Here is a 25,017-nt window from a genome sequence, read left to right as displayed (position 1 = left end):
TCGTACCAACACTTTCATTGTCGTGAACTCGATGATGGGCTACCAAGCCAGCTTTCGATTTGCAGCACTTGCCACATTCCTCACACGTGAACCCAACGAGTCTCTCCTGTGTACTGGTTGGAACTGGTGCGGAGGCGCCAGATGATTCGTAGTATACATTGTCGAAAGTAACTAGCACATTGAAACCAAACAGGGTGGTTGGCCCTGTCTGGAGTTGCTGAACTCTTAGCTCACCCAGACTGACGTCCAGGCTACCCGGTCGGCACCACGAGGAGTTGGTTCAGCTCGCCAACGTACACTTACTGGTACACACCATATCCTGAAGTAATTAGTTATTTAGTCCTGAAACTCAAGAATGTTTGCCTCTCGCTCTGTCTTGCACTTGAATAAATGGGGTAAGACGTCATTTTCTGGCCTTAAACGACAAATTTTCGTGGTCGAAATCAACAACCCGCTGTCACTTAAGACACTGTGTACAAGACGAATACGAATTCAAATAGATCTTTTGTTCTTGACAAGTATATCGCACAAACCTAGCCATTAAACCGCATCCTCTTTCCAGTTGCCCTGGAGGTAAGCAGGCTAAATTTGATCGAGTAATATCTCAGTCCGTTCATCAGGGTCCCCATTCAAACAGTCGGTGTGTGCAGGAATTTTTAAGTCATGTGATAGGGGTTAACTGGTTTATGTATGGATTAAACAAACAGTTGGATGTCGCCGATGAGCGGCAATGAAAAATCAGGGAAGTAGCTTAGAAATAAAAAGTGGAACTCTGGTATAACTTAATGAAAAATGTTTAAAAGGGCATGCCCAAAAATTGCTACCGTCGCTTTTCTCCTGTAGCTTTCCCGATGTCCTTTCCCATCATTTCAGCTGACAACCTGATTTGTCAAGAATTCCTTGTACACAGAATCAGAATTAGTGATACGTTCGGTGGATAATTTAGAAATTCGAAATTCTGTAACTCACAAAGGGATATAGAGGATTCATCAAAACTGCTGGCTATAATAAGTTTCCATGTGGTACGCGATTAGAAACTCAAGCCACAAATCAGGCTCCTCAAACGGGACTTAAGCACGTCAAATGTATTCCATATTGAATGGGAAGTTGCGTACATTACTTGAAAGAAATGAGCCAAACTAGCCGGCCTCGAACCCCCATCATTCTTCTCACAAACTGAGTACCAAAATCATTTCCCTTCAAATGGTTTCTCTTTAAATGCTTGAAAAGCCACTGTCTCCAGAGGTCAACAGATTGAACCCCCGCACTTTTGAATGTCCTATCGATCCGCATTTTCTCACCAGCAGTGTTTTAAATCGGCGGTTTTGACCAGCCATTTTTCGACATGCCTGGACAGAATCTCACAAATGGTAATTCAACCAGTTGTTCTGTTTTGCCAGCGACAGGGTGACGAGGCTTGATATTGCACGCATTAATTCACGTGGTTGAACCAGATGTTTGACAAAGATCAGCCGAGAAATCAACAGTTGAACTAGTAGAAGCGCAATCGACAGTTTATCCTTGAAGTAGCGCCATAAACCCTTCATTTGAAATTCAGCATCGGTAAATCAGGTTCGGGCTCTCCGTGGTTTTCCTCTAAACTTTTTTGTATGTGATCTTGTGAAGTTCAACCATGAAGACGCACGTGAATGCAAATTGATTTCAATGCTCACTGTTTGATGTACAATTTAACAGGGTTGACACAAAAGAATCCCACCGGAATACTTTTAGCTGATACGACGAAAGTGTGAAGTGCATTCTCGAAAAGTCTATTTTCAAATTTAGAATGTATAAACCAACACCGTTCTTTTGCCTTATGAAGCTAAAGAGATTCAGCTGAGAGTACTGCAATCGGATTTGTCCTTAGTGCGTTGTGTACTTCAGACGTGTGTTCTTTGAAAAGATGTGGCATCTGTAGGTCACCCCTTTTGGTTATTCAACTCGTTTCGTAATTTCTAGCCTTATCCAGAAAAATGCAGTGGCATTTTCTCCCTAACGGAGTGCCAAGAAATACATATTTTTGGACAGTCTGATCGGAAATCTAGCCTGATTTCTTTGACAGATTTACAGACGCAGATAACACAAGAATAAAGGGTGTAGTGGTTACTGGTCTTTGCATCCACTTTTGGGTATCTTGTTGTGTGGCGGTGGTGCGTGAGACTATAATTCGTTTATGTATTATTGTGGGCAACATTAGTTTCTTTGTTTTGAAAGACTAGCAGTCATTTCGGTTATAGGAAATTTTAGGAGGTTTCAGCAGTTTATTTTTTCTCGGACCTGCGGATATTTTATTCCAGTGGGGGTTTTCTCCAATATGTGAAGTCAGACCATTCCGGGGGCATTTTATAGTGGTTTTATCCAAGTTTGGAATCATCAGAGATGCGCATTTCACTGGTCCATAAAGAGAATCTAACCCGAAACTCACAAGTTGCTGGTTGAATTCAATTCTTTTCGTTTACGAATCAATCTTCATTGATGTGATTCACCTGCAGGTTGGACGGAATGTAGTCCAGATATCCTTCACTCACTCAAGTTATACCACGAGACCTAATTAAGTCTCACTCCCGATGCTGCAGAACCTAGTTCTGCACCACGAAACCCTCTCATAGCTCCGGGAGTTTTTTGTGGCACATGATGGATAATGTAAAATAATGAAAGAATTTTGCATTCCTCGGGCGTCTGGGCCTGCGGAAAGTTCATCTGTCGGATTTTATGAAATGATGGGTCACATGAGACTGAAGCGAGAGTATTGTGATATGTGTGTGGCCGGTTACTGTGCTTGGAACGCTACTATTCATAGTGGGTTGAGGTTCCCGAATGCCATGCGGAAAGATCATAGGATCATAGGGGTGTACGAGTCATGTGTCTGACGACACTCTGATAGCACAAAAATTCAAGTGAGAAGATCAGCTCAGTGAATCAGAAAAGAAAGAAAGAAGAAAATTCGGTACACGTTTCTTGCTTGCGGAATGCGAGAGCAGCGGTCAGACGACTTGGAAAGTATTTCGACGACGATGTAACATTCGTGCATAAGACCTATGCAACTTCTATTTGGGAACAATAAGCTTCTTGTAAGCAGTTACTGTCCTCTCATCTTAGTTTTGGTAGAAAAGGTGCTGCACACCGCTTCGTGGTCTGCTATAGCTTGTTGTAAATGCCACGCATATCTGCAATGCCAGTTGGCTCACTTAGTTTCACAGAGTATACAGCATTATTTCACGCTATCGCCACGAGCTTACGAGTCTTGTTTCTAATTGTGTAGGCTTTTCAAAGGCTTGTGTGCAACTGGTGCACAATCTCCTCGATTCATTAGTCAGCAGACTTAGCTCCACTACTGAAGTGGGTTTTTTTTATTTTAATGCCGTCCACATATTATGCAGGCTGCGAAGTTTTCCGAGTAACATCTCCCGATAAGTATTTTGCAGGTGATTATGGTAAAGTGATCATTCGAGGTGGAAAATATTCACCAGTTCATCCGACTCAAAGTATTACATGACTCAGATGGTTTTAAAACCGAGGAAGTTGGAGACAGATGTGTCTGAGTAGGACAACATGCCCAAGGTTAATGCGCTTAATTGCCCAACCATTTTACGTGCGTGCGAAACTATTCCCGATGACCAAAAACGTTTTTCACGAACATTTAGAAGTTGCTTTTACCGAGTGATCATCAACTGATAAATCCCGGAGACAAGTCTTTTAAACAACTGTTATGACTTTGTAATGAACTCAGGCCCCTGTAACTGCGTTGGCAGTGCAAATAAATACGAATAGGTACATCCAACCAATGAATAGGGCAAGCGTGAACACCCATATATTTTGTCGACATCAACAACAAAGCATTACCCCAAACATTGCACTTAAGTTCAGAACTCTCACGTTTTTTTCACTATTACTCTACTGTTAGCTCACCATTCAGATTTTGCGATGGTTTAAAAAAATACACACCGTAGGACTGAAAGCTGTCGTATTTGATCAGAAATATTCTTGGACACTTTTGTGCAAATTTATGAAAACTGATACTCCAAACTACATGTACGAAGCCTCGGTACGCATAACATCTCTACCGATCAGACCAATAATGCTGGGAGAGCTTTCTCGGACTTTTCTGACCCAAAGATTTGACAACTCTATTAACCAAGCTGATTTTGTTGCCTTATAACTCTGGAATTGCGCTGACTATTCGACGGATTGGAGAACTGCGGACCGCACTCAACATGATCGTAAGAGTACGTCGCCTTCAAACTAATAATGATGATAATTACGGCCTCGTTCTCTAGTCGAGTCTTGTGAGAGACCGATCAGCACGCAGTTGATCACTTACGTGACAGAATACAAAGACCACATATATTTTGTAGAGTCGCCTGTCAGTTTCGTAGCATCCTAACTACAAATCGTGTAACTCGGCCAACTGATGTGCTGACATCCCAACCTCTCTTCAAGTGTTGTGAAGAGGGTCAAAGGACATCATCATTGAAACCACTAGACCAATAACAAATAATGGCGCTCAACTGTCTAATTCAAACGATAGAGTAGAAAGACAATATCACTGAATCCACCTACTAAGTTAGTTGCCATTCTATAGGCCAAATACTCAGCTTTTCTACTGTTATCTGTCAAACTCACAACCCTTTATTGTCTGTATGCCACCCAACCGGCAGTAAGTCGATTTGATGGAGTTGTCTCGCCATGTTTTTGATCGGTCCAGCAGAAAACGTCCGTTTCTTTCAAAGAATTCGTGTGAGCAGTCGGGAAATATCTCCTCGGAACGACAACAACTCTGGCACTCGGCAGTTCGAATGCGAAAGCCAATACTAACTGAGTGCTGCACAGGTAATATAGATGCTTTCCGCTGGAATTGGAACAGTTCTAACTGTGTCTTGCGTCTTCGATACTGACAAACTCATAGATACACACCGGACCGACGTTATAGCTTTAAAGTATCCCTGAATTATATTCGTAACGAGCACTCAGCTAAATGCAGTTTTGATCTAAAGAAGCCATGGATCGTCAGACGATGTGCTACAAAAATACTACACGTGATGGAAACCAACAGTGCACTTAAGAGCTCAGACCGGCAGCCAACAGGTAGTATGAGATGATGATAGCTTATGTCGAGTGCTTCAAAACGGCAGCGGCTTTCGAGAAGTCGATACTCAATGAGGCAGTCGATATGTGACCACGCAATGTGCTTTCCTTGATTGAAGGGTTGGTGGGGCTATTTTTTCTCTAGTTGAAAGCTACTCACACTGCTGATCAGCCGTCATTGGCCAGACGACTAGTGTTCAACCACTGAATGCGGATTTGAAACTCTGAGTCCCGTGACATGCGCACTGCTCATGATCCTCAACAAGGACGAAACAGCTGTGTGGTGCTTCTTGATTTTCCAACACAGATTGGCTTCACTGACAAGACGAAGTCTCTATTGAAATCATGAATGTATATTTCAGCCACGTGGACAGGGGACAGAGTTAGTAGGTAATAAATAACTCAATGCCACAATAATTCATCGGAGTAATTTGCATGAGATCGGTGGCAAATTTTGACGATTCTCGAAGTTTTCTACCAATCCCCAAACCCTGAAAGACTCATGATAGAAAAGAATTGGAGAATCATTGTCCGACACAAAATGTCTCGAGACTAAAACTGGGGAAATGAGGCAACTATAGATATGGGGGTTGTGTCCATTTCATTAATTTGTTAATTCATTTTCATTTCGTTTCCCTTAAGGTTTAAAGAAAACTAGAGAGAACCGCATAGTTCATATTGCACATCTTAGTTTTTGGGCCGATAAACATTGAGATAATTTAGATGTGGATGTATTATGCAGGCTTGTGAACAGGAATGAATCGCCACTCATTAAAACTTATGTCACAGACAGTTACTTCTTCATTCTGGAACACTAAGTACCACAAACAAACCTACTCGGGAATTGCAGTTTTACCTTGAGAGTCAGCGAGAGATGGAAAACAATTCAAATTGATTAATGCCTAGAGCGAAACAACGGGATGCCTTCAGATTCAATCAGTCAGATAGCTAAGCAACACCATAGTGGAAACTAGGAGCACCGGGCACTATTCTTCTCTTTTAACTAAAGGTTGCGTAGCGTCTAGTTGTGGAAAGACTAACCAAATCTATTGCTTCGCAAGTATTTTGGCCTTGTTCACCAATCGAAACTGATCAAATTTACCCACTTAAATTGGCACCGAAACTTCCTCTCTTGAGGTGCATAGAGCTGTACTAGACTTGATTTGAAATAGCACAGCGCTGGAGAACTAGTTTATTTCGTGCTGGATAAAACGCGTTTTCACCTGGGCTTGGATCGTGAAAATATATCATCGAGATCGAAGAACATGGGCGTTTTTCGGACGTCCTACATGACGTTGCAGCATTCTTCTTGTCTGAATCTATCAGTTAGAAACTTTGTTGCAAGTGCATCTCGTTCCCCGTGCCCTGGAGGTGTGTTTGTGTTTCGGATCATCCGTGGTGATGAGGTAGATGCCTAAAAATGTTGAATACCTGACGTTGTTGTTTCAGTACTCTTCTTCGCTTATAATAAATCTTACAGGGTGTTTACAGAAGCACGACGGCTCAGCAACGTGTTTGTCTATTAAAGACTAATCAATGTGCACAACCGGAGCGGAATAGCTGACTCAAGCTCTCAAGCACAAAGCAACAGGGTAATGTAATTTCAGCCAACTTTTCGGTGAGTTGAGCGCTTCTCTGTCAAAAGTCTCAGCATCGAAGGTTTCAATGTAAGTTTACTACCCTTCTGTCACAAACGCAGCACTTAAATTTATACCACCGTTATTTCATATGAACAGGCGCTGTGCATTGTTTTAAAAATACTTCAGCCTTAGATCTTATTTAATGGAAGATTCAGAGCATGGATGCGCTCACAAGCACTTTAGGAACAGGAAACCTTGCCGAACCATTCTTAGAGCAAGCAGTCCAGTAGGGCATGCCAATTAGCTTCCAAACCAATCATAGTACACAATACAGCATGCTGACCAGTCTGCCCGGAAAAACTGGAGGTATCAGTTTTTGTCCCTTAACAAGGGCTATCCTCGATGGAGGAAAAGCCGCCCAACATCCTCAGTGTAGTCAACAGTATTTTCATTATGGATTTCTGAAAGTTTCCACACAAACTGCTGAATTTCCAAGCACGCCTGACCACCACTGGAGCATGTGAGGGAATTTTTTGTTGCTCAAAACAAAAAGGTATCTATTGGCGAATGCATCTTTCAGTGACCGTAAATCGCTCAATAAAAGTACGTTGGGTACGGTTCACAGAGATCGTTCTTTCAGCGACCACTTGGTGCCATCGAAGCGCTTTTGCTGTACTGATGTCCGGAGTTGTGTTCCTAATCCTATTGAAATATGCACAGTGGAAATATACACGCACGCTGAATCTGTTAAAAACAACACGGGAGCGTTCACCAGCTTTGAGGAAATCACGATAGCAAGCCCTCAGGAAAGGATCATGTAATTTCTAGCACCAGATGGGACTGAGTTGTGACCCGATTTCGGCCATCAATAATGGCACACAATCCACCGATGTTGGTATTGGCACTGAAACTAAGACACCAGGACTCGTGACAGGTACTGGCAGATGTACTCCGGTCAGTCGATAAAGCACCTTGCTAGTTAAAGGGAAGTCGGCAGTTCGTGTACAACTCCAGGCGTCTTTTCGTCCAGACTTGGTATACTTAAATTTCTTGATTCGAACAAATTCCTTGGCCTTCGATGCGGTGGAATTCTTTTAAGAACATGGTCATAGGTGAATTGTCATCACGGTTTAACTGCACATTTGTCCCAACTTTAAAGTATATGATACGAACTGTGTAGAACATTGAACTAGGTTGCCTATGACACACCACTCCCCCTTCATGACACATACTTCCAACGACCCCCTCTTTACTTGGCAACGACTGTAGTTGTTCAAAACCGACATCCATGGTGAGTTCAGGTGTGTTGTTTCCTAACCCATAATGTACGGATCAGGAGATCAGCTACAAATGTCAAATAAGTAGTGTTCATATTAATAATAATACGACCATTTAAGCGTTTCATGGAACTCTGTTGTACAAGGTGCGATGATTTCAGCACTAATAAGCGATTTGAATCCCCTACTTCTTCTAAAACCAAAAGTGTAAACACTCATAAAGGATGGGCTAGATATGAATAATCAGGATTTACTCCAGCAAGACAGGTCTTGGTGCTCTTTCGGACGAATCAGTATGCTCCTGAGTTTGATGGTACGGTCCAAGTAGACGGAACTTTCACCGGAAACTAAACTGCTACTGGAGATGCAGACCGTGCTCTAAAAGTGAAAAAGAAAACAACACTGCAGCCGCCACTGAACTTATCCAAAGAGACTCAAAATACCGATAGCCATCTCTCGAATACGTAGATAGCTTTCCCATGGTCCTGTGCCTTTTTTGTGAAATGTTTTCTGCAACCAGTGCGGTTGCCAAGACTCTAAGCAAACTTGGTAGAGCGTGCGCTGGACTGTGTTACAAACTAACCCCGCATATCAGATGGCTGGGGTTCCGATCCCAGCACAGTGCCGATTGGCTAAGACAGCAACGAAACTTCAGCCCAGAGCTTCTCAGCACAGTGTGAACAAATCAGTATAGATGGACCAAGACAACAGGAGAGCTGTTAAAGTGTAGGTGACGTAAGTACCAATTCCTGGATTACCCTTCGTGTGAAGCTTTTGATACGGTGTATAAGTCACACGAGCGAAACGCACGAAACATGATATCCGTTAGCTTCAATTCGTCGCCATGTGGCAATAATTTTGTGCCTGAGGGCATAACTGTTCTTATTTCTAATAATATTTAAGGGTTACAAAGCGTCTGCGTCTGTGATTTCGGCTGGAACAAACTTTGGTAACACGGTCTTTACTCGTAGCAGGCGCAAGTCACGCCGCAAGATTCGATTAGAAGAATTACCCAGCAGCACTTTTCGATAACTGCTGCGATGGAAGAGCATATCACTACTAGGAATACATTTCAGTAGTTACAACCTACAGCACAAAAATACCGTGCATCGGTAGCCACAAACTTTCTGGAAGTAGTGCGGCACATGACGCAGGTACATTAGGTTGTTGGGAATTTCATTAGCCAGTTTCGATGCACGGGATTTAACGGGTGAGTTACACTGTAAGTTACCAGCGTTATGCTGAGCTACTTTCCGACACGCTGCCGAGTAGAGTTCCGATGACATTGAACAGTGAGAACGGTGGTACACAATAGTGCTTGTGTGAGAAATGTTAAGGATAGTGGCGTGTCAACGACGTGAAACGGGCCAGTTTGTCCACAACCTGACAACAGATACAGCCCGAACCTACCTTGAAAACTGTACAAGTAGAACCAAGCGGTCCAGTGACAAAATATTGATTCGAGGAAACGAAAACATTAGACCGACAAACCACCGGAAAAATCAAATATTTGAATGAGAAAAATGCCCAGATCCTAGAAACTGCATCAATGCTGGGGGAGTATAATACCTGAAAACCTTATGAAGGAATTGTTTAGGTCCTAATACACCGGACAAATTAGGGTACAGGGCCGCCAATGTAAAACCCGGACAAGGCCCAGTTAGTTGGAATCATGACTAGGTGGGGGAAGCTGCTGCGAGATTACAAAAATGAGCAATCAAACATAATTTATCAGGGAATGCAAGATTCGCAGAAGAACGACTGAGAAAGTTTGAAATCCGTTTGGGATGGGAAAGTACTGGCGCGCGAACAGGCCTGCAAATGAAACAAACACAAACCCAGAAGAATGGAATGAATGAGTGAGTAAATAAATACACAAATAAGTGGGTGAATGAACTAATCGATTCGGGTAACTTATAGAGACGATGAAGGCAAATGAAGATGGCATTATTCCCTTCGGGAATGAAGTTGATGCTCTATTATCCTCAGATGTGGCGAAGCGAGTTCAAGGCTCTAAAGGCGGAACTCGTGGTTACCCTTGACTAACTCACCGTGTGCAGAGCAGAAATTATTACATACATCCCATAATGCAACGGTTCCGGAAACGAATACATTATTTGCGCAATTATTCTAGCGGATATCGAGACCAGGTTATATTTGCGTTGCAGCAAGTTAATGCCCAATGCATTTGAATTTCTTCGGAAAATCTATCAGCTGTTGAATGCATTCTTTGAACGATTTCATCGACGTAAAGTTATCAAAAATCTCAGATTGACCGCACCTGTCTTTATGTCCCAGCAAATTGCAGGGGTTGCAATCGTTTCTTCCGGCAACTTACTGCGTCTGTGAGTGCCACATTCTCTTCACCACGCAACAGTTAACAGCAGATTCTAACAGCATACGAGGATGGAATCGCACTAAAAAGCAATGGGTGACTATGACACCTACGTATCCAATTTACTGCTTAGCTTCATTGCGTTCTCTCGCAGAAGTTGCGGTTTCTGGTGTGGGCACGGGACCACCGTTTTTTCCAGCTCTATACTTCTGTTTCTGTATTTAAACCCATGTATTGGGACTATCTTTTTATGCAACCTGAACAGCCTTGTTCAAATTCCTCACTGCTAGTGTCCAGGCAGAGCAATATAATTAGTTCATACGTTATGGTAAATAGTCATTCACAATTTATACTCACAGCGATCTAATTTTAGTGCGTCCCTGTTCGTGGTGCTGCAATCAAGGTTTGTATCGTAATCGTGTCAATATCGGTTAAGAGAGACAAGGTCTCCGTGGTATACTTATGTATTTTCCCACATACTTTCCGCTAGTCGAAAATAGTGAGTTGGCTCGAAATTGCATCTGGTGCGACCTAGGAGTAAATTTACAGCTAAATCACTGAGTTGAGTGTCAGAAACGTGCACGTGCAGCAAGCAGATTGATGTCCCAATATTTGTCAAGCGTTTCCTTTTCTCTTGTAGTAGGATGATCACAGCATGCTTGAATTCTGATGAAGCTTAAAACTCCTACCAGGTCACAGTGGCCAGTTAAGGAAGTACATTCTCCACAGTCCGACCACCATGCCTGAACAGATCTGCTGCGAACATATCTCCTCCAGCTGCCTGGCCATTCCGCAATTGCATGTTCACCTGACAGCTCTTTCCAGTAGTCAGAGGAAGATCCAGGAACAGTCGTCTATCCACTACAGTCCAGCTGTTTTACATGCTGGTCGTTTACGTCAACCAAGTCAGGGCGTCTCGGAAGCAGCCAGCCGATCTGACTAGCTGCTTCACTACGGGGAATATACGCGTTTCGTGCTTGCACAGGGTCCTCCAAATCCACACCATTCGTCGTATAAACAAGGTGCTTGATACAGGTTACTAGCTGATGTAGGACAGAGTAGAAAAGCGAAAGCGGTAAGTCGAAAACCCACATCAAGGGAATCTACGAGGAACCACACAGACTCCCACATTTGGGCTCTGCATGCATGGAAAATCAATAGTGCACGGAACCTATTTAAGAACAGCACAACTGGATATAATTCAAGCAATAAGTCCGAAGTAGCAACGAACACAAATGCATAAGCCGGCAACTCAAGCCAGGGGTTTTCAGTGGCGAACCATATCAGGCTGCTATCGGCTTAGACGATAGTCCATACCGGACAACAACGAAGGCTGTCTACAATTCCATAATGAGAATCAGCAAACGACCATAGAGTAGGGATTTGCAGCAGCAAGTGAAACGGTTACATTGTTGTGCTGATGTAAACTTTTCCGCTAGATGGATCACCAAAATGCCCAAGATTAATACTGGAGAGTTCGGCAGATACAAACTGTCAAATACCCCTAGTTGAGCCGCACGTGAAACCCACCGATTGTCAGGAAGGTATGAATTCGCTTGTACTGGAATGAGTATGCTTGGTAGCAGGATTTCCAACATCATTATCTTGCTGTTCTCCAACATCTTTGCTCGGAGACGTCTTCGGTAAGATTGAATGAACCGATGAACTATTCGGTACCAGCTCGACGGCGGTTGCATTCGAATCCGGCTGTGGAGGTTTCTGCGCATTGGTTTTGAGTATTTGGAGAAGATTCCTATCGGACCTCACTCCTTCGCAGAATTCCTCGAACGACAACCGGTTATCATGATCACTGTCCATTTGTTCAAATATCTTATTCGCCCTTCTCTCGGGCGTTGCCTCATCTTCTGGTAGTTTTATTGTCGAGCCTATCAGTGTGTAGATGGACTAAAAATGAAAAACCAGACTCTATAAAATAATGACACCTCGAAATCCCAAGGGAAAATGTACAAAATATGACGTTGTACTGAGCCCAGAAAGTAATATTCTGCTGAGAAACATTGTTCCACCGGTCCACTACAGAAGCCCCGTACAAAGCGTTGCGCTAACAGAAAAACAACAGTAATTGAGTAAAAGTAACGTGAACGATGATGAATCATTGGATGTTAAACAGGTGACAACAGTGTCATCAAGTACGGGTAGTGGCGAGATATTACAGACAGGATGACCGAAAAACTTCCCTGTTCTTTATAATAACGCCAGCAACTGGATCAGCTGTTTTAGTCTGTGTTCGTATTAAATGTAAAGGCCGTCAAAAATTTTCGTGCTGTCCAGCTTCGGAATTTTGTTTTACAAATTCGAAGCAGACCCCTCCATCACCCATTTTAAACCGGCTTATGTATGATTCCGTTTCTTCTAATGTCGTGTCTACTGCATACAGTCAAGATGATGTCGCGTCTTATTGATATAGGATTTCGGCGAGAGCGCCCATATTATATGGAAGTGCGCCCCTTCTGAACTTTAAGAAAACAAGGAAAACAGTAGGCCCGCTACATTGTAGCTTCAAAATATACACGTCTGGGAAGAACGCGGATTCCGTCTGTGATGTTGCTCGGTGTTAGGGTGGTACATATTTAAAAGTAGTAGCAAGCGAGTTAACAAGGGATGTTGTCGCACATACGTTCGTTTCACACACTCACCAAGACGGATCAACTACCTAATCGAAGAAAGCAAACTCCGCCTTTCGGCTGTAAACACAATTATTATCCCTAGTACTCCTGTGTCTGGGCTAACTTAATTTACTGGTTCCTTTTATGCCGAAATGATTACCTGTTTGGTCGTTATATCACAACAGGTGATCTGAATATAGCAGATATGCCTTAACCTCACTAGGATTGACAAATCATTTGCGTCCCACTACAATACTCAACGTCCAACGTGACTGTGCTTGTGAACTAGCTAAACACAAGTGCCTCTCAACTGGCTCTTTGGATGACCATATTGATTCCTCTTCGTAAAGTCTTCTCGAAATCGAACAGCCATGCTACCAGTCAAGCAAATTAGTGGATGCTAAGGCCTGCATGGGAAATGCTCTCTTTGCAGTTGTTTTCCAGACTTTATTAATCCTATCAGTACATTGTGAGCTGTTGCAACTTCTGTTTTCATTTCTATTGCTTTCTTAAAACCACCTGTAGCAAACCTGATGCATTTTATTCTACCTGATGGAGCGGCTCCGGAAGAAAGCACACCCATTTCAACTTGGTCATATGTTGATGTATGAGCCTGCCTCTCGAAGTGGCTTCGCCCGTTCATACCACCACCACCACCGAGCTCCCGGTCCAGATGACCTTCCACCTGCACTGTTCAAAGACAGACGTGAAGTCCTCAGTCAGCGCCTGTCCGACCTGTTTGCTTGCATTTGGGAAAAGGAGTCTGTCCCAGACAACTGGGGAGAATCGGTGATAGTGCCCATTTTCAAAAAAGGGGCGCGTAGTGAGTGTGGTAACCACAGGGGGATCAGCTTGACCCCGGTTGTAACGAGACTGTTGGCGTCAATTGTGCTTCGTCGCCTTACGGTGGCCCGTGAGATGCTGACCCGAGAGCAGCAAGCGGGATTCCGGCCTGGTAGGGCTTGTGTTGACCAAATCTTCACACTGCGTCAGGTGCTAGAACAACACCATACGTATAAGCGACCCACGATTCTAGTATTCCTGGATTTCCGAGGCGCATTCGACCCGGTTGATCGGTCTGTTCTTCTTGAGACGCTTGCCCACCAAAGAATGCCCCGGAAGTTTGTAAACATAATACGTTCTTTGTATTCTCAGACTTCCGGACATGTGAGAGTGTACGGAGGGCTCTCCAAAAGCTTCCGCACACAAAGCAGTGTCCGTCAGGGATGCCCACTCTCTCCATTCCTTTTTAACTTTGTGATCGATGAAATAATGAGACGAACGATGGAGGGTCTCCAAAACCCTGGTGTGCAAATAGCCTGTGAAGAAAGCCTTGTCGATCTGGAATATGCAGACGACATCGTTCTCATGTTCGAAGAGGAGGAGAAGGCGCAAGTATTCTTGGATGAACTGACCAAAGTCATCCCGTCCTTTGGTACGCATTTTGCACCCACAAAGTGTAAGGTCATGCTTGTAGACGTACAGTCACTGAACACGCCCCTTACAACCCAGGGAGAGGTACTGGAAGTTGTGGAGCGTTTCACGTACCTTGGAAGTTGTATTAGTTCTGATTGCAGTGTGACAGATGAGGTGAATGCACGAATCTGCAACGCTCGGGCCGCGTTTGCGAAATTGAGACGCCTATGGCGTCAGAATGGTTTATCCCTGAATCTGAAAGGACGTGTGTTGTGTAACGGGTACTTCCATTTAAGAATGTGTCCAGCACCAGAAGCTGCGTTGGTTGGGACATGTTTTACGCATGCCGAACCATCGTTTGCCGAAGAGAGTACCGTTTTCCATGCCCAATTCGGAGTGGCGTAAACAGAGAGGTGGCCAACCCATGACCTGGCAGAGGAGTATGAAGGAGATCACGAAACGCGTGGGTGCTGTCGGTGCTACTCACCTACCAGGATGGGGACCACGTGATCCTCACTGAGCCTGGTTGGAGACACTACAAGATATGGCTGCCAACCGATGTCAGTGGTGTTCTTGTTGTCAGTTTCTGTCCAGATTGCCTGAGTGAATGTCTGGAGGTGTAGGCACCTCGGAATGATTGTGATAAACTAGCACTAAGTCCCTTCCCCGTCCACCTTTACTCGTTTCTTTACAATAAGGCCTTCAAATAAATCATGGTTGTACGGCAGTGAAGCATCGGTTTGAACACTGATGTCATGCTGTCGATGATGATGATGATGCAATCAGTTTTAAACGAAGCTATGAAATGGAATCGTCTTTTTATCATTTACTTTTCAGATGTTTCGAAGAATAGGACATGTTACTTGACTCCTTTAAAAAGCGACCGGTCGTAGGCTGTCGACGAGTTTTCAGCAACTTTGTGAGTAGTTTCCTTTATGAAAATATACTGCGATATCTCGAATAACGTACCAACTGAAATATGAGGCGGCCTGCGTGCAGCACATTCAGTTGAAAAACATGATAAACAAGAGATTCTCTTGAGTCTCCCGTGAATACCAAACTGATTTTCAGATGAGCCTATTTGTCGAAACGTTGTGCACTGTTTGCTGGGCCGGGTTGATACGAGCTGCGGATCTGATTATGCAGGGAAGACACTGAAGGTTGGGAAGAAAGATGGGGTAAACACTTGCTGAAAACTCTTCAACAACCCACTACCGGTTTCGACCTTCTTGGGGCTCAGCAGGTAAGTTCTCAGAGGAGATGAACACTCTGAACGGTTCATTCACCAACACGTTGCAAAGAACCCATCACAACCAAAAATACAGCATCCGGTTCGACTACATGTGATACAGATTTCGAGGTACTTACCCAAAAGCTATTATTCGCTATAATTAAGGCATTTCTGGCTACCGTGAAAACTCGTATCTTGTTTAATCAGTGCCCAAAAGGGGATTCCCAATTCGGTCTATAGCCCTTCATTTTCACCTACACTGCACAGTACTCAGGGTACATATTGCGGCGTTTATCTAAACCGATTTACTTCGAAAAAGAATCCCTTCGCATTAGTTGTTTATTTTAAGGTGGCATACTTGCGCCTTGATCTTGCAGTGGTTCTCCATAACTCATTTCGAAACCGATTCCAATTGTGGTTCCGGCCAATGGGTCAACCTAGTAGGCCCTTTATATAAATGCTTTCTTCTGTGTCAATTCAGGGATGGACCACTGGTTGCTGCTGAAGAAAGCATACACGTTTGCGTCAAATATGACCTCTTAATATTACAGGAACAGTCATCTGACCAAGTTACGTATGCCAACAGCAGTGGTGTTAAGCACTCGACACCTAACACCAAAACTTCATCAAGGTCTTAGATGTGCACGGACTTTTTTCCAAGCGACGGTATAGACGCAAACAGTGGCTAAATTCACGGAATAAGACGGCAAATGAATTGAAGGTTATGACGTGAAGGATCGCCCTAGCTACTGTAATCTGCTTCAGTAGTTGCTGCGTAAATCCAATTGGTGCTGCTAGATCAGGAGCATAAATTTGATCGGAATTTACAACCGTTACTATTATCGTTATTATTACTGACATTTCAAGAGGCGGAAAATTTAGGGCCTTAAGAAACAAAGGTTGTGTGATCAAAAAGACGGAAAAGACTACTGTGGAAGTCTTGCTGAGAATATGGATATCAGTTACTGCCAAGTTTCGGATGTCAATAAATACAAAGATGACGAAAAGGAACGGCTGCTAATGTTACGATCAGACACAACTCCATATGATTGTCCATCAAGTTACGTTTCGGAATGCGTACATACATAAAATTTGTTTTTTTTGCTGGATCTTCGCCAGAAGTAAGGCAAAATATCCAAACAACCATTTTGGGGGTGTTTTGAAGCAATCATATAAGAACTTATAAGGGCTCAAATAACTGGCTTTAGCTCAGAGCCCTCGCGCCTCTCTAGTAATACCGAAATCGGATTTGTTTATCTGGTATAATGGAACTGCTGGTAGGCAATGAAGACGTCAGAGGCAAAAACCAATCTATTCAATCCCAACTTTCACCACCAAGATGGTGAGGCAACCATGAATACCTGGGAAGAGTATGGTCTGTGAAACTCCCTCAATTCAGTAACCAGCAACCATCACCAACGACACCATCGGCAACATTGACTTCAGTCCCATCACCGTTATCATCGAACTCCAACACACGATTGAGGCGAGTAAGAAGTGTTTGCAACTATGAACAATGTCAAATTCGGCTTCACCAGTGTGTGAAGGCTACCAGAATCCATGGGAAAACGAAATTCTAAGGGTCGGGAGGAAAGTGGTTCATGTTCCCAATACACTAGAAAAGCATTCGAAATGCAAGATCTTTGCACTTACAGCTATGACATCACATAAATCCTGGCGTGAAATGTAGCCGTCTCCGTCAAGGTCATACATATTGAATGCCCATCGCAATTTCTGATTCAAATCTCCTCGAGTAGTTACGCTGACAGTGGAGAGAAACTCACGAAAATCGATCACCCCGTCACGATTTCGATCAAATGTGCGAAAAACATATTCAGCAAAACGAGAAGCCTCTCCGTAAGGAAAGAACTTGATGTATATTTGTCTGAATTCATCAATCGTCAAGTGTCCTGTTGGACAGTCCTGTAGGGATAAAAATGATAGCCATTGAATCAATATGTCCTTAAGGACAGAAACTGCACAAAGCATTTTCAAGAAACGAATCATGACAATCGATTGCAGGGGAAAGACAAATATTCCCTTCAACAGCGCTGTAGAGTTTAACTATTATCATGAACATGGGACAACTAAGTTGGTTATCATTTGGCAAGTGCGTGGACTGAAAAAGAACACTAATGTCAGATGCCGTTACTGGACTAGCGAAAGTTAAATAGGGAAAAAGACTCACGTGATAAATTGAACAGTTATTGGTCGATAGTGTTGATACTGTCATTTGCGAATTGGGTTGGTGCTAACGGAAGACTAAACTGAATCCTAGTTGAACCCCTCATTTATGATGTTTTTCAAGATTTCGGCAACCTCATAGGTAGTGTTATGGTGCCACCGATCTGGACCTGTATGAAGAAGCTCAAACTGTACAGACAAATGCACTGAACACGAATCTAACGAAGTCCATTATTAGATAGTCCGGGGCTATTGTACTCGGTGAAACAGTTCAGGTAATTGCATCTCTCTGAAAATATTTTCCAGGCACGAATACTACATTGGTTCTGGCTTTCATTGGATCTACACATTATGATCCACTGGTGAGGGTAATCGACGGTTTTCCGTTCGAGCTGGAAAACTGAGAGTCAGCGCATCACAGCCTATTGTCCCTGTGGATAAACACAGGTTGTGCAGTAGACCATTCGCTAAAATCCTGTGATTTTATTTTACTGCTTCTGACCATGAAACCGGTCGGGTTCCGAAAAAGGCTTCGAAATGGTCTAGCCAGGTGATACTGTTATCATTTGATCTATTCTGAGCTAAACGAGCGAATATGGATGTATTAGTGTTTAGCCAGGTCAACCGTAAGCAATCACTTGGCGGCCAATGCTACAGCTCGTTCAGTTGTGGCATCCTTTAGGTGCCTAACTGCCATGCCACCCGGAGGTTGCACGAGGGCTGAGATATCCTCAGGTTGCCAAAGTCTAGACAGGGAAGCCGAGAGGCAGAGGTCGGATTCGAACTACGGACCTTCTGGTCAGTAACTTCGCGCTCTAACCACCTGGGCCATCTCACCCCAAGTTGCAGGATCGATGAAGGAAGGACATGACCCGGCATGACCTAGTGCTAGTAAGCGTCTCTTCTCACGTAAACTCAAGAAAAAATAACGGATTCATATCCGGTGATTGCGAAAGCCACTTTGGGGATCAATGAGGCCTATCCATCTGTGGGGGTAAAATTTCGTCTCGACACCCAGTTGTCTTCCGCGATGAACGTGTTAATACCTTGTCACCTGAAAGCATATAATTGCTAGTCTACTCAAATAAGAAACGAAGACATTTAGATAACATTCATTTGGCGTTCCTTAGATAAACAAGGGGCCAGTCATCCTATTTCCATGAACCACACACCGGACGCAGATCCTTCGATAAAACTGGCTGCGAACTGCGTATATTGGAGGCATGTTTCTGATAAAGAGGTAAAAGTCACTGTGATTCGTTTCTCACAGCAATCCTGACGTTGATACATATCATCAGATTTGAGAATTTCCATTACAGATGGTAAATACAAGCTATATATTTCTCTCTGTGCAGCAATCTCTCTGGTGGTTCTTCTCAGGTACTTCTCTCTGGTACAGCACATTCAGTTGCCTGAGAACAGCACAAACGAGAGATTCAGCTGGGTTCCAGGTGAGTCTCTCGAAAAACCAAATTAGTTTGCAGGTGAGTGTATATTCGCTAATTTCGTGCAATTTGGTTTCAAGTAGAACATAAGGTTGACGGACGGAAACCCGGGGACTGCGCCTACCTGATGAGCCCCAAAAGGGGCGAAACCGGTCAGTGGGCTGTCAACGGACTTTCGGCAACCTTGTGAGTAGTACATTACAAAGATATTTCTCTCTGCGTTCAACAGTGCTCAAATATTGCTGTTCGAGGCATTCAGCTTTCCAACGAGCAGTTGTATCGATTGTCGCCGGGGAATTTTAGGCACATGCATTGATTCTTGCCTTTCAACTGGTCGTACCTGTTCGTGGTTTCCTTACTGGCAGGTGATCGAGCAGTGATTCCGCCTTTCTGAGACTGGACTCGGTGTTTGTGCGATCTGGTGCAGTTTTACTCCCCCATGCCTAACCAGTAGTCCCAAAATTAGTGTGAGTGCACCAACCTGGAAGCGGAGTCTATAAGGTGTCGAGAATATGCGTTTGTAACACTTCAACCTGCCTGCGAAAACCGTAGAGCAACCAGATGCGATCACATCAACAAAGACGATGACGCAATGTTTAGCTGGTAAGCGGACGATCTTGGTCCCGTTTAGGCTTTATAATCCGAAGTGGAGGGTCAGCAACTTAGAGTGCATAGGACACACGACTCGTGTTGTCCCTAGAGTAGATAGATTATGTAAATAAGATCCGTTGTGAACAAAGGTAGATCCAGTAGACCGGAGAACCTATTGGTTTCGATATGATTCCAATGGTTATTCAGCCGACACATGCTTTTTTAGCACCATCGGCTGAGATGATTCTCTGAATGTTTCACACAGGCAATGTCTTTGAAAATTCCGAATAGGAAATTCAACTAATCCTGAGTAGAATAACGATCGGTTCGTTTACTCCCAACTGGAAGAAGAGACTGTGTGCCTCGGACGAAATAGGGAATCAAACATTAGGGCGAGGGACAGAAGAGCTCAGGATAACGCAGAGGAACTGAGAAACGAGGGCCACTTGCATTGGGTGCCTTGGACTTTGTAGCTGACACGACTATGAATAGCGGAGGAACTGGAAATGCAATAGCTTCGTAATTGGTTGATTGTTCCACTCCGCAGCAGTAGGTTTTTCATGAACGTCCTAATTAGAAGTGGCCATTTCTCGTTCTAGTCCGATAAACCTTATTAGAATTATTATCAAAGACGGCAAGAATAGGTTTAGTGATCAGCGAATGATCGCACAACATAAAATCTGGTAACCCATAAAAGCACGCGGCTAGATAGGCTGGAATGACTTTCAAGAAACCACTCAGTTTGTTGGACGGAATAGTCGCCATTATCAGGACCGATGAAGTGAAGTACATACATTAAAATTATTTATCTTCGGGGCCGACGTTTGAGACTATAAGAAATTGTCCTTCCTGAAAAAGAACGCCGGATCTTTTTCCCATAAAATGGTTTTTTTCAAAACCGAAATTTGTCTTCAATTTGAGAACCAGAACAGACGCTGCGAGCAGTCCTGTGCAAACCGTCAAAGTAATATACTTGAGAGAGCCAGACAGAAAAATGACAATTCTTTGAGAAGTTGCGATGAAAAAGTGCTCAGATGAACACAACCTTATAAAAGAACTGGGAATATATCAATGGGTAAGAAACAGTTCCATCACCCAACAAAACGAAAGCTTAATGGGTTAGTGACCTTGCTTCGGATCTCAGTCACTTTAACAAAAATCTTGACGAAACCCCTTTTACATCTGCCTCTTCACTGGTCCGAATTAACGTACTGACTACTCAGGAGTGTTTAGTTACTCAGTCGAGTCAGCAGCACACATAGATCGAAAAGGTAGCTACTACCATTAGGGAGAACACAGTCAACCACTTTTGTTTGCTTTTGTGGTCAGTAAATATTTGTAATGGTAAGCTTCAGAAACACTTGATAAACCTCATCACCAATTCTACAACTACTAGGACAACTTCCAGGCACAAAAATTCCAACCAGAAACAACCCAGAGTAATGCTGGAACAAATACTGGGTAACCCATGGAACCCAAAGAGCTCTAATAAGAGGGCCACATTGTTCGGTGATAAAACTAACCTTGAGGAATCCTTTGTACCAGTCTTGTATCTCTGTTTCTGTGAAAGCAGTCTGGTTGACGAGCTCATCCACGACATCTTGTCGAAGCTTCGCTTGCTTTTGACCCATTAGGTATATATTTCTATTGTGATAGTTTTCCCAATCATGATCTGTACGAAAGGAGGGTAAAGCGACAACTGTAGTAAATGTGGAGTGAGTAAACTCTTGGGGCGTAAGGCATTTGTGGTGGCTCCCACTTAATTTGGGACAGTTCTAACAATGTCTCGAATAGCGATGGCCTAAGCTTGCAAACTTAAACGAAGCTAGCGTAAATGTTGATCCACTCCCACTCGACTGACGTAAGCAGTGGACGCGGTGTTGATAGTCAGCTAGTCGCTGCGGCAGATAGTGAAACCGAATTACCCGAAATCCTCACCAGTGGGCCTAACGCACTCACGAAGAATGACAAGTCAGAGGTTGTTCCTGACATGATTGGACCTCAAAAGAAGGCATCTGTTAGAACAAGTGAAGAACTGGATTTCTTCGAGTTTCAAAATGTAATTATCCGATCGATCGTAGACTGTCCTATGCTATGTGAGCTTTCAAAATCAACGAAACGGATTACTCGACGAACGACAAAAACCTTTTGTACCCTAGACAATAAATTCCATATAAGACGTTTATTGGCTTTGACATATTCTCATGTACGTCCACCGTATGTACGTTTATCCACAAACCGCAACCTCAGTCTGAGCTAACTGCTCTGAAAAACTTGATTGTGAGCGTTCATACTAATAAATCTCCCAATGAATTAGTGTTGGGAATCAAAATATTTCTACAATATACGCCCACTTTTAATCAGATTCTGTATATGTAGACAAATGGAGTATCCACGAAACCCCGGTCGATTCCGTCCGATTCAGCAAGACTGTAGAAGTGCTCACACCTGAGAAATTATTCACTCCTTGCGGTAAGATACTCCTAGACCAGAGCTGCATCAAAAGTGGAGTGGCATGGTAGTACGAGCGGGGCAATTGCTTTTTGAAACACTGCAAGCAATTGGGAGAATGACGTAATTGGAATAGAAGTGGCAAAAGGCCTTATAGTGAGTAAGGCCCGCTTGATACTGGTAGCATCCCAGCCCTCCTGCTTCCTTCGGATGGCATCGTAGTAAGGCACCGAAAGGGTGCTACAGCTGGACGAGTTACTAGACTATCGCAAGACACTTTTAGCTATTGAACAGGCTACACACTGACCAGTGCATCATCATCATCATCATTGTCAGCTGTAGTAACTGCGTACTCGCCGTACAGTAACTGCCACAGTTTCGTTCACCGATGAGTTAGGGGGGTAGGTAGCTGCGCACTGCAGGCGGGAGGTGATAAATTGGTGCATAAGTCCAGCACTGTCAGTGGGCTGTCAAGTGGGGGGGGATCGGGGAGGGAGCTATGCATTAAAGGCAATAGCTTGGATGCACGAGCGACATTGAGGGCACACTGACCAGCGCACTGACCAGTGCACGTTCTCCAGTATAGTGAAACGGGGAAGAGCTTAAAAGACGGACGACAAACTGATCGAAATACCCAATCAAACAGATCGCCAGCGTAGATTTAACCAAAGCGAAATAGCGTATTGGTCAAGGCACAAGCCTACTAACCGGAAGGTCGTGGTCAGAATCCAAACCCAGAATCTCGACTGCTTCTGTATGGGCAACCTAGCACTATTTAAGCCCACATGCTTCCTCCGGGTGGTCTGGCAGCTAGGCATCGAAAGGGTGTTACAGCCGAAAAATTCTTCAGTCTTAGACGGGGAGACCGGAAGTTGTCAGAAGCGTCAGCTCGACATCGATTGAACGAAAAAACGCGCCTGTGTATTTCCGAAGCCGCCAAAGATCCCAGTTCACTGTCAAGGGCTCCGTCGGGAATCCAACAGAAAATTGACACGTGGCCAGCATAATTGTTGCTGGAGGTTCAGCTCAACGACTCAGATGCTCTTTTTTAAGATGAACCAGCGACTTTTTTCATTAAATGTCACACAATTTCGACCTGTAACAGTCATCAAGTGAAGTAATATTCTCCTGACTTTAGCTTTCGTGGATAAACATGTTCCTTAATCAGCACACGGGACTTGAGACACAGGAATTGCTAGTTCTATAACTTACTGGCCCATCGGTGTGGATAGACCTCAAGGCCATTTCGACGGTTAAGTCGAAGAGAGCATTTAGTGTACAGGATGGTGTTACTGTAGGGAGCATCAAAACTACCTCTATGGGGGGAGCGAAATCGGATAGCGTGTGGTTAGATGAACATTCGAGTAAACTGATGGGTCTTTTATCCTTGACACAATTGACCCAATTGTGAACGTGATAAGTTCTACGTCATCTTAGAGTTCTGAAAACTTCCGTACAAAATGTGGTGTCCCACAATGATAGACACCCCCACCCCTCATTTCTATTCAGATGTGTGGTAGACGAGATGAGACGGGCTCTGGAAGGTCTGCCAAACCCTGGTATTCGAAAGGCTGCTGACAGAAGCTTTGTAGAGCTGGAAAAATAAATGTATGCCGGCTAATCGATGTCGGTGGATTTCCTAACCAGCGTATTTGAAGGAGTGTCTGGAGGAGTAGGCAGCTCTGTGATTGTGACAAGCCAGCACATCCTTATCCAGTTATTCCTTTTTTACAATAAGGCTTTCAAATAAATTACGGTTGTACGGCAGCGAAGCGTCAGTGTTTACTACTGATGTTATGTTGTAGACGAGCGTTACTGACTGCATGACTGAGTCAGTGTCATCAGCCATTGGTGAGTCTTATCCAAGAAAGCGGCATACGTCAACTCAACTGTGTTTACCAGCTGGCGTCCTCATAGTTCGTCGCCAGGCCATATACTATTCACCCCACGGCTACTCACACTCAGCACAGGACTGGGTAAAGAAATTTGCGAGACAGATGACGTGCGAATAATATGTCCTAACCAGCGTACCGACAAATAATGGATGCTCCAACCATCGCTGGAAAGCTCCTTTTTCCTAAAACAATCCGGCTTACATCAGCAGTGCTGATCCAACTTTCCCACCAGATAACAATGTCACAACCACCAATGCTTCGGAGACATCAATGGTAAGAGACTGAAAGCTTTCACACATCCTTTGTACGTAGAAGCCATGTTTCTGACCCATAAAGTAATGTGGATCGCAATGTCACAGCCCATAGTGTGCCCTTGACATAAACTTACGTCACACTGGTTTTATAGGTGTCGGAGGTGTCGGAAGTTCGTTAAGGCTTACCTGACCTCGAATCGAGAGATGTCACCTCCCACCAGTTCATCAAAACTTATACATCTGTTTAGCTAAATGAATATACCTACCACTTCGATTAGCCGATCTGCAAACAGACAGAATCAGGCCACTTGGTCCACTTGGTCTTGTAACTGTACTTCACACAACAACTCAACAACAACAACTCAACTGAAACAGGTTGTCTGCAATATAGCCGACCTTCATCCGGTGTCCTTTGTCTTCTTCCTTGAGGTTTTCCCACTCAAGTAACTAGAGTATCAATGTGACAGAATAAGTTGCACCAAGCTCCAAAATCACTCAGCCATCACAACACAACATGGGCCTCCGCAATCCATTAGCGTCCCCATTCGTCCTCTAGGCTGTGCATCATTTGGGGGTTGGAGGATCTGCGTGCACCGTCGTTGTCGCCAGCTGCTGGTATGGGAGTAACAATATCAGCTGACTTCAA

The 25,017-nt window shown here is 43.9% G+C and overlaps 2 protein-coding genes across 2 annotated transcripts in view; one reads left to right on the top strand and one right to left on the bottom strand.

The window, feature by feature from the left end:
* T265_05185 (hypothetical protein) overlaps positions 1-8,974 on the top strand; it is a gene marked incomplete at both ends in the record, with an annotated part of 51,418 nt that extends 42,444 nt beyond the window's left edge. Inside the window, one exon of the mRNA XM_009170129.1 lies at positions 8,846-8,974. Within this exon, the coding sequence (XP_009168393.1) occupies positions 8,846-8,974 (129 nt within the window). The remainder of the gene's footprint in view (positions 1-8,845) is intronic.
* Positions 8,975-9,341: 367 nt separating this feature from the next.
* T265_05184 (hypothetical protein) lies at positions 9,342-24,071 on the bottom strand (the record flags this gene model as incomplete). Its single annotated transcript, XM_009170128.1, has 5 exons — positions 9,342-9,757; positions 11,808-12,182; positions 17,205-17,474; positions 21,295-21,443; positions 23,978-24,071. 4 exons carry the CDS (start codon positions 24,069-24,071, stop codon positions 11,814-11,816), a joined length of 882 nt encoding a protein of 293 aa, XP_009168392.1.
* Between the last annotated feature and the right edge of the window lie 946 nt (positions 24,072-25,017).

Source organism: Opisthorchis viverrini (assembly GCF_000715545.1).
Source record: "Opisthorchis viverrini unplaced genomic scaffold opera_v5_94, whole genome shotgun sequence".
NCBI lineage: Eukaryota > Metazoa > Platyhelminthes > Trematoda > Opisthorchiida > Opisthorchiidae > Opisthorchis > Opisthorchis viverrini.
This window is presented reverse-complemented; position numbering and strand designations above follow the sequence as displayed.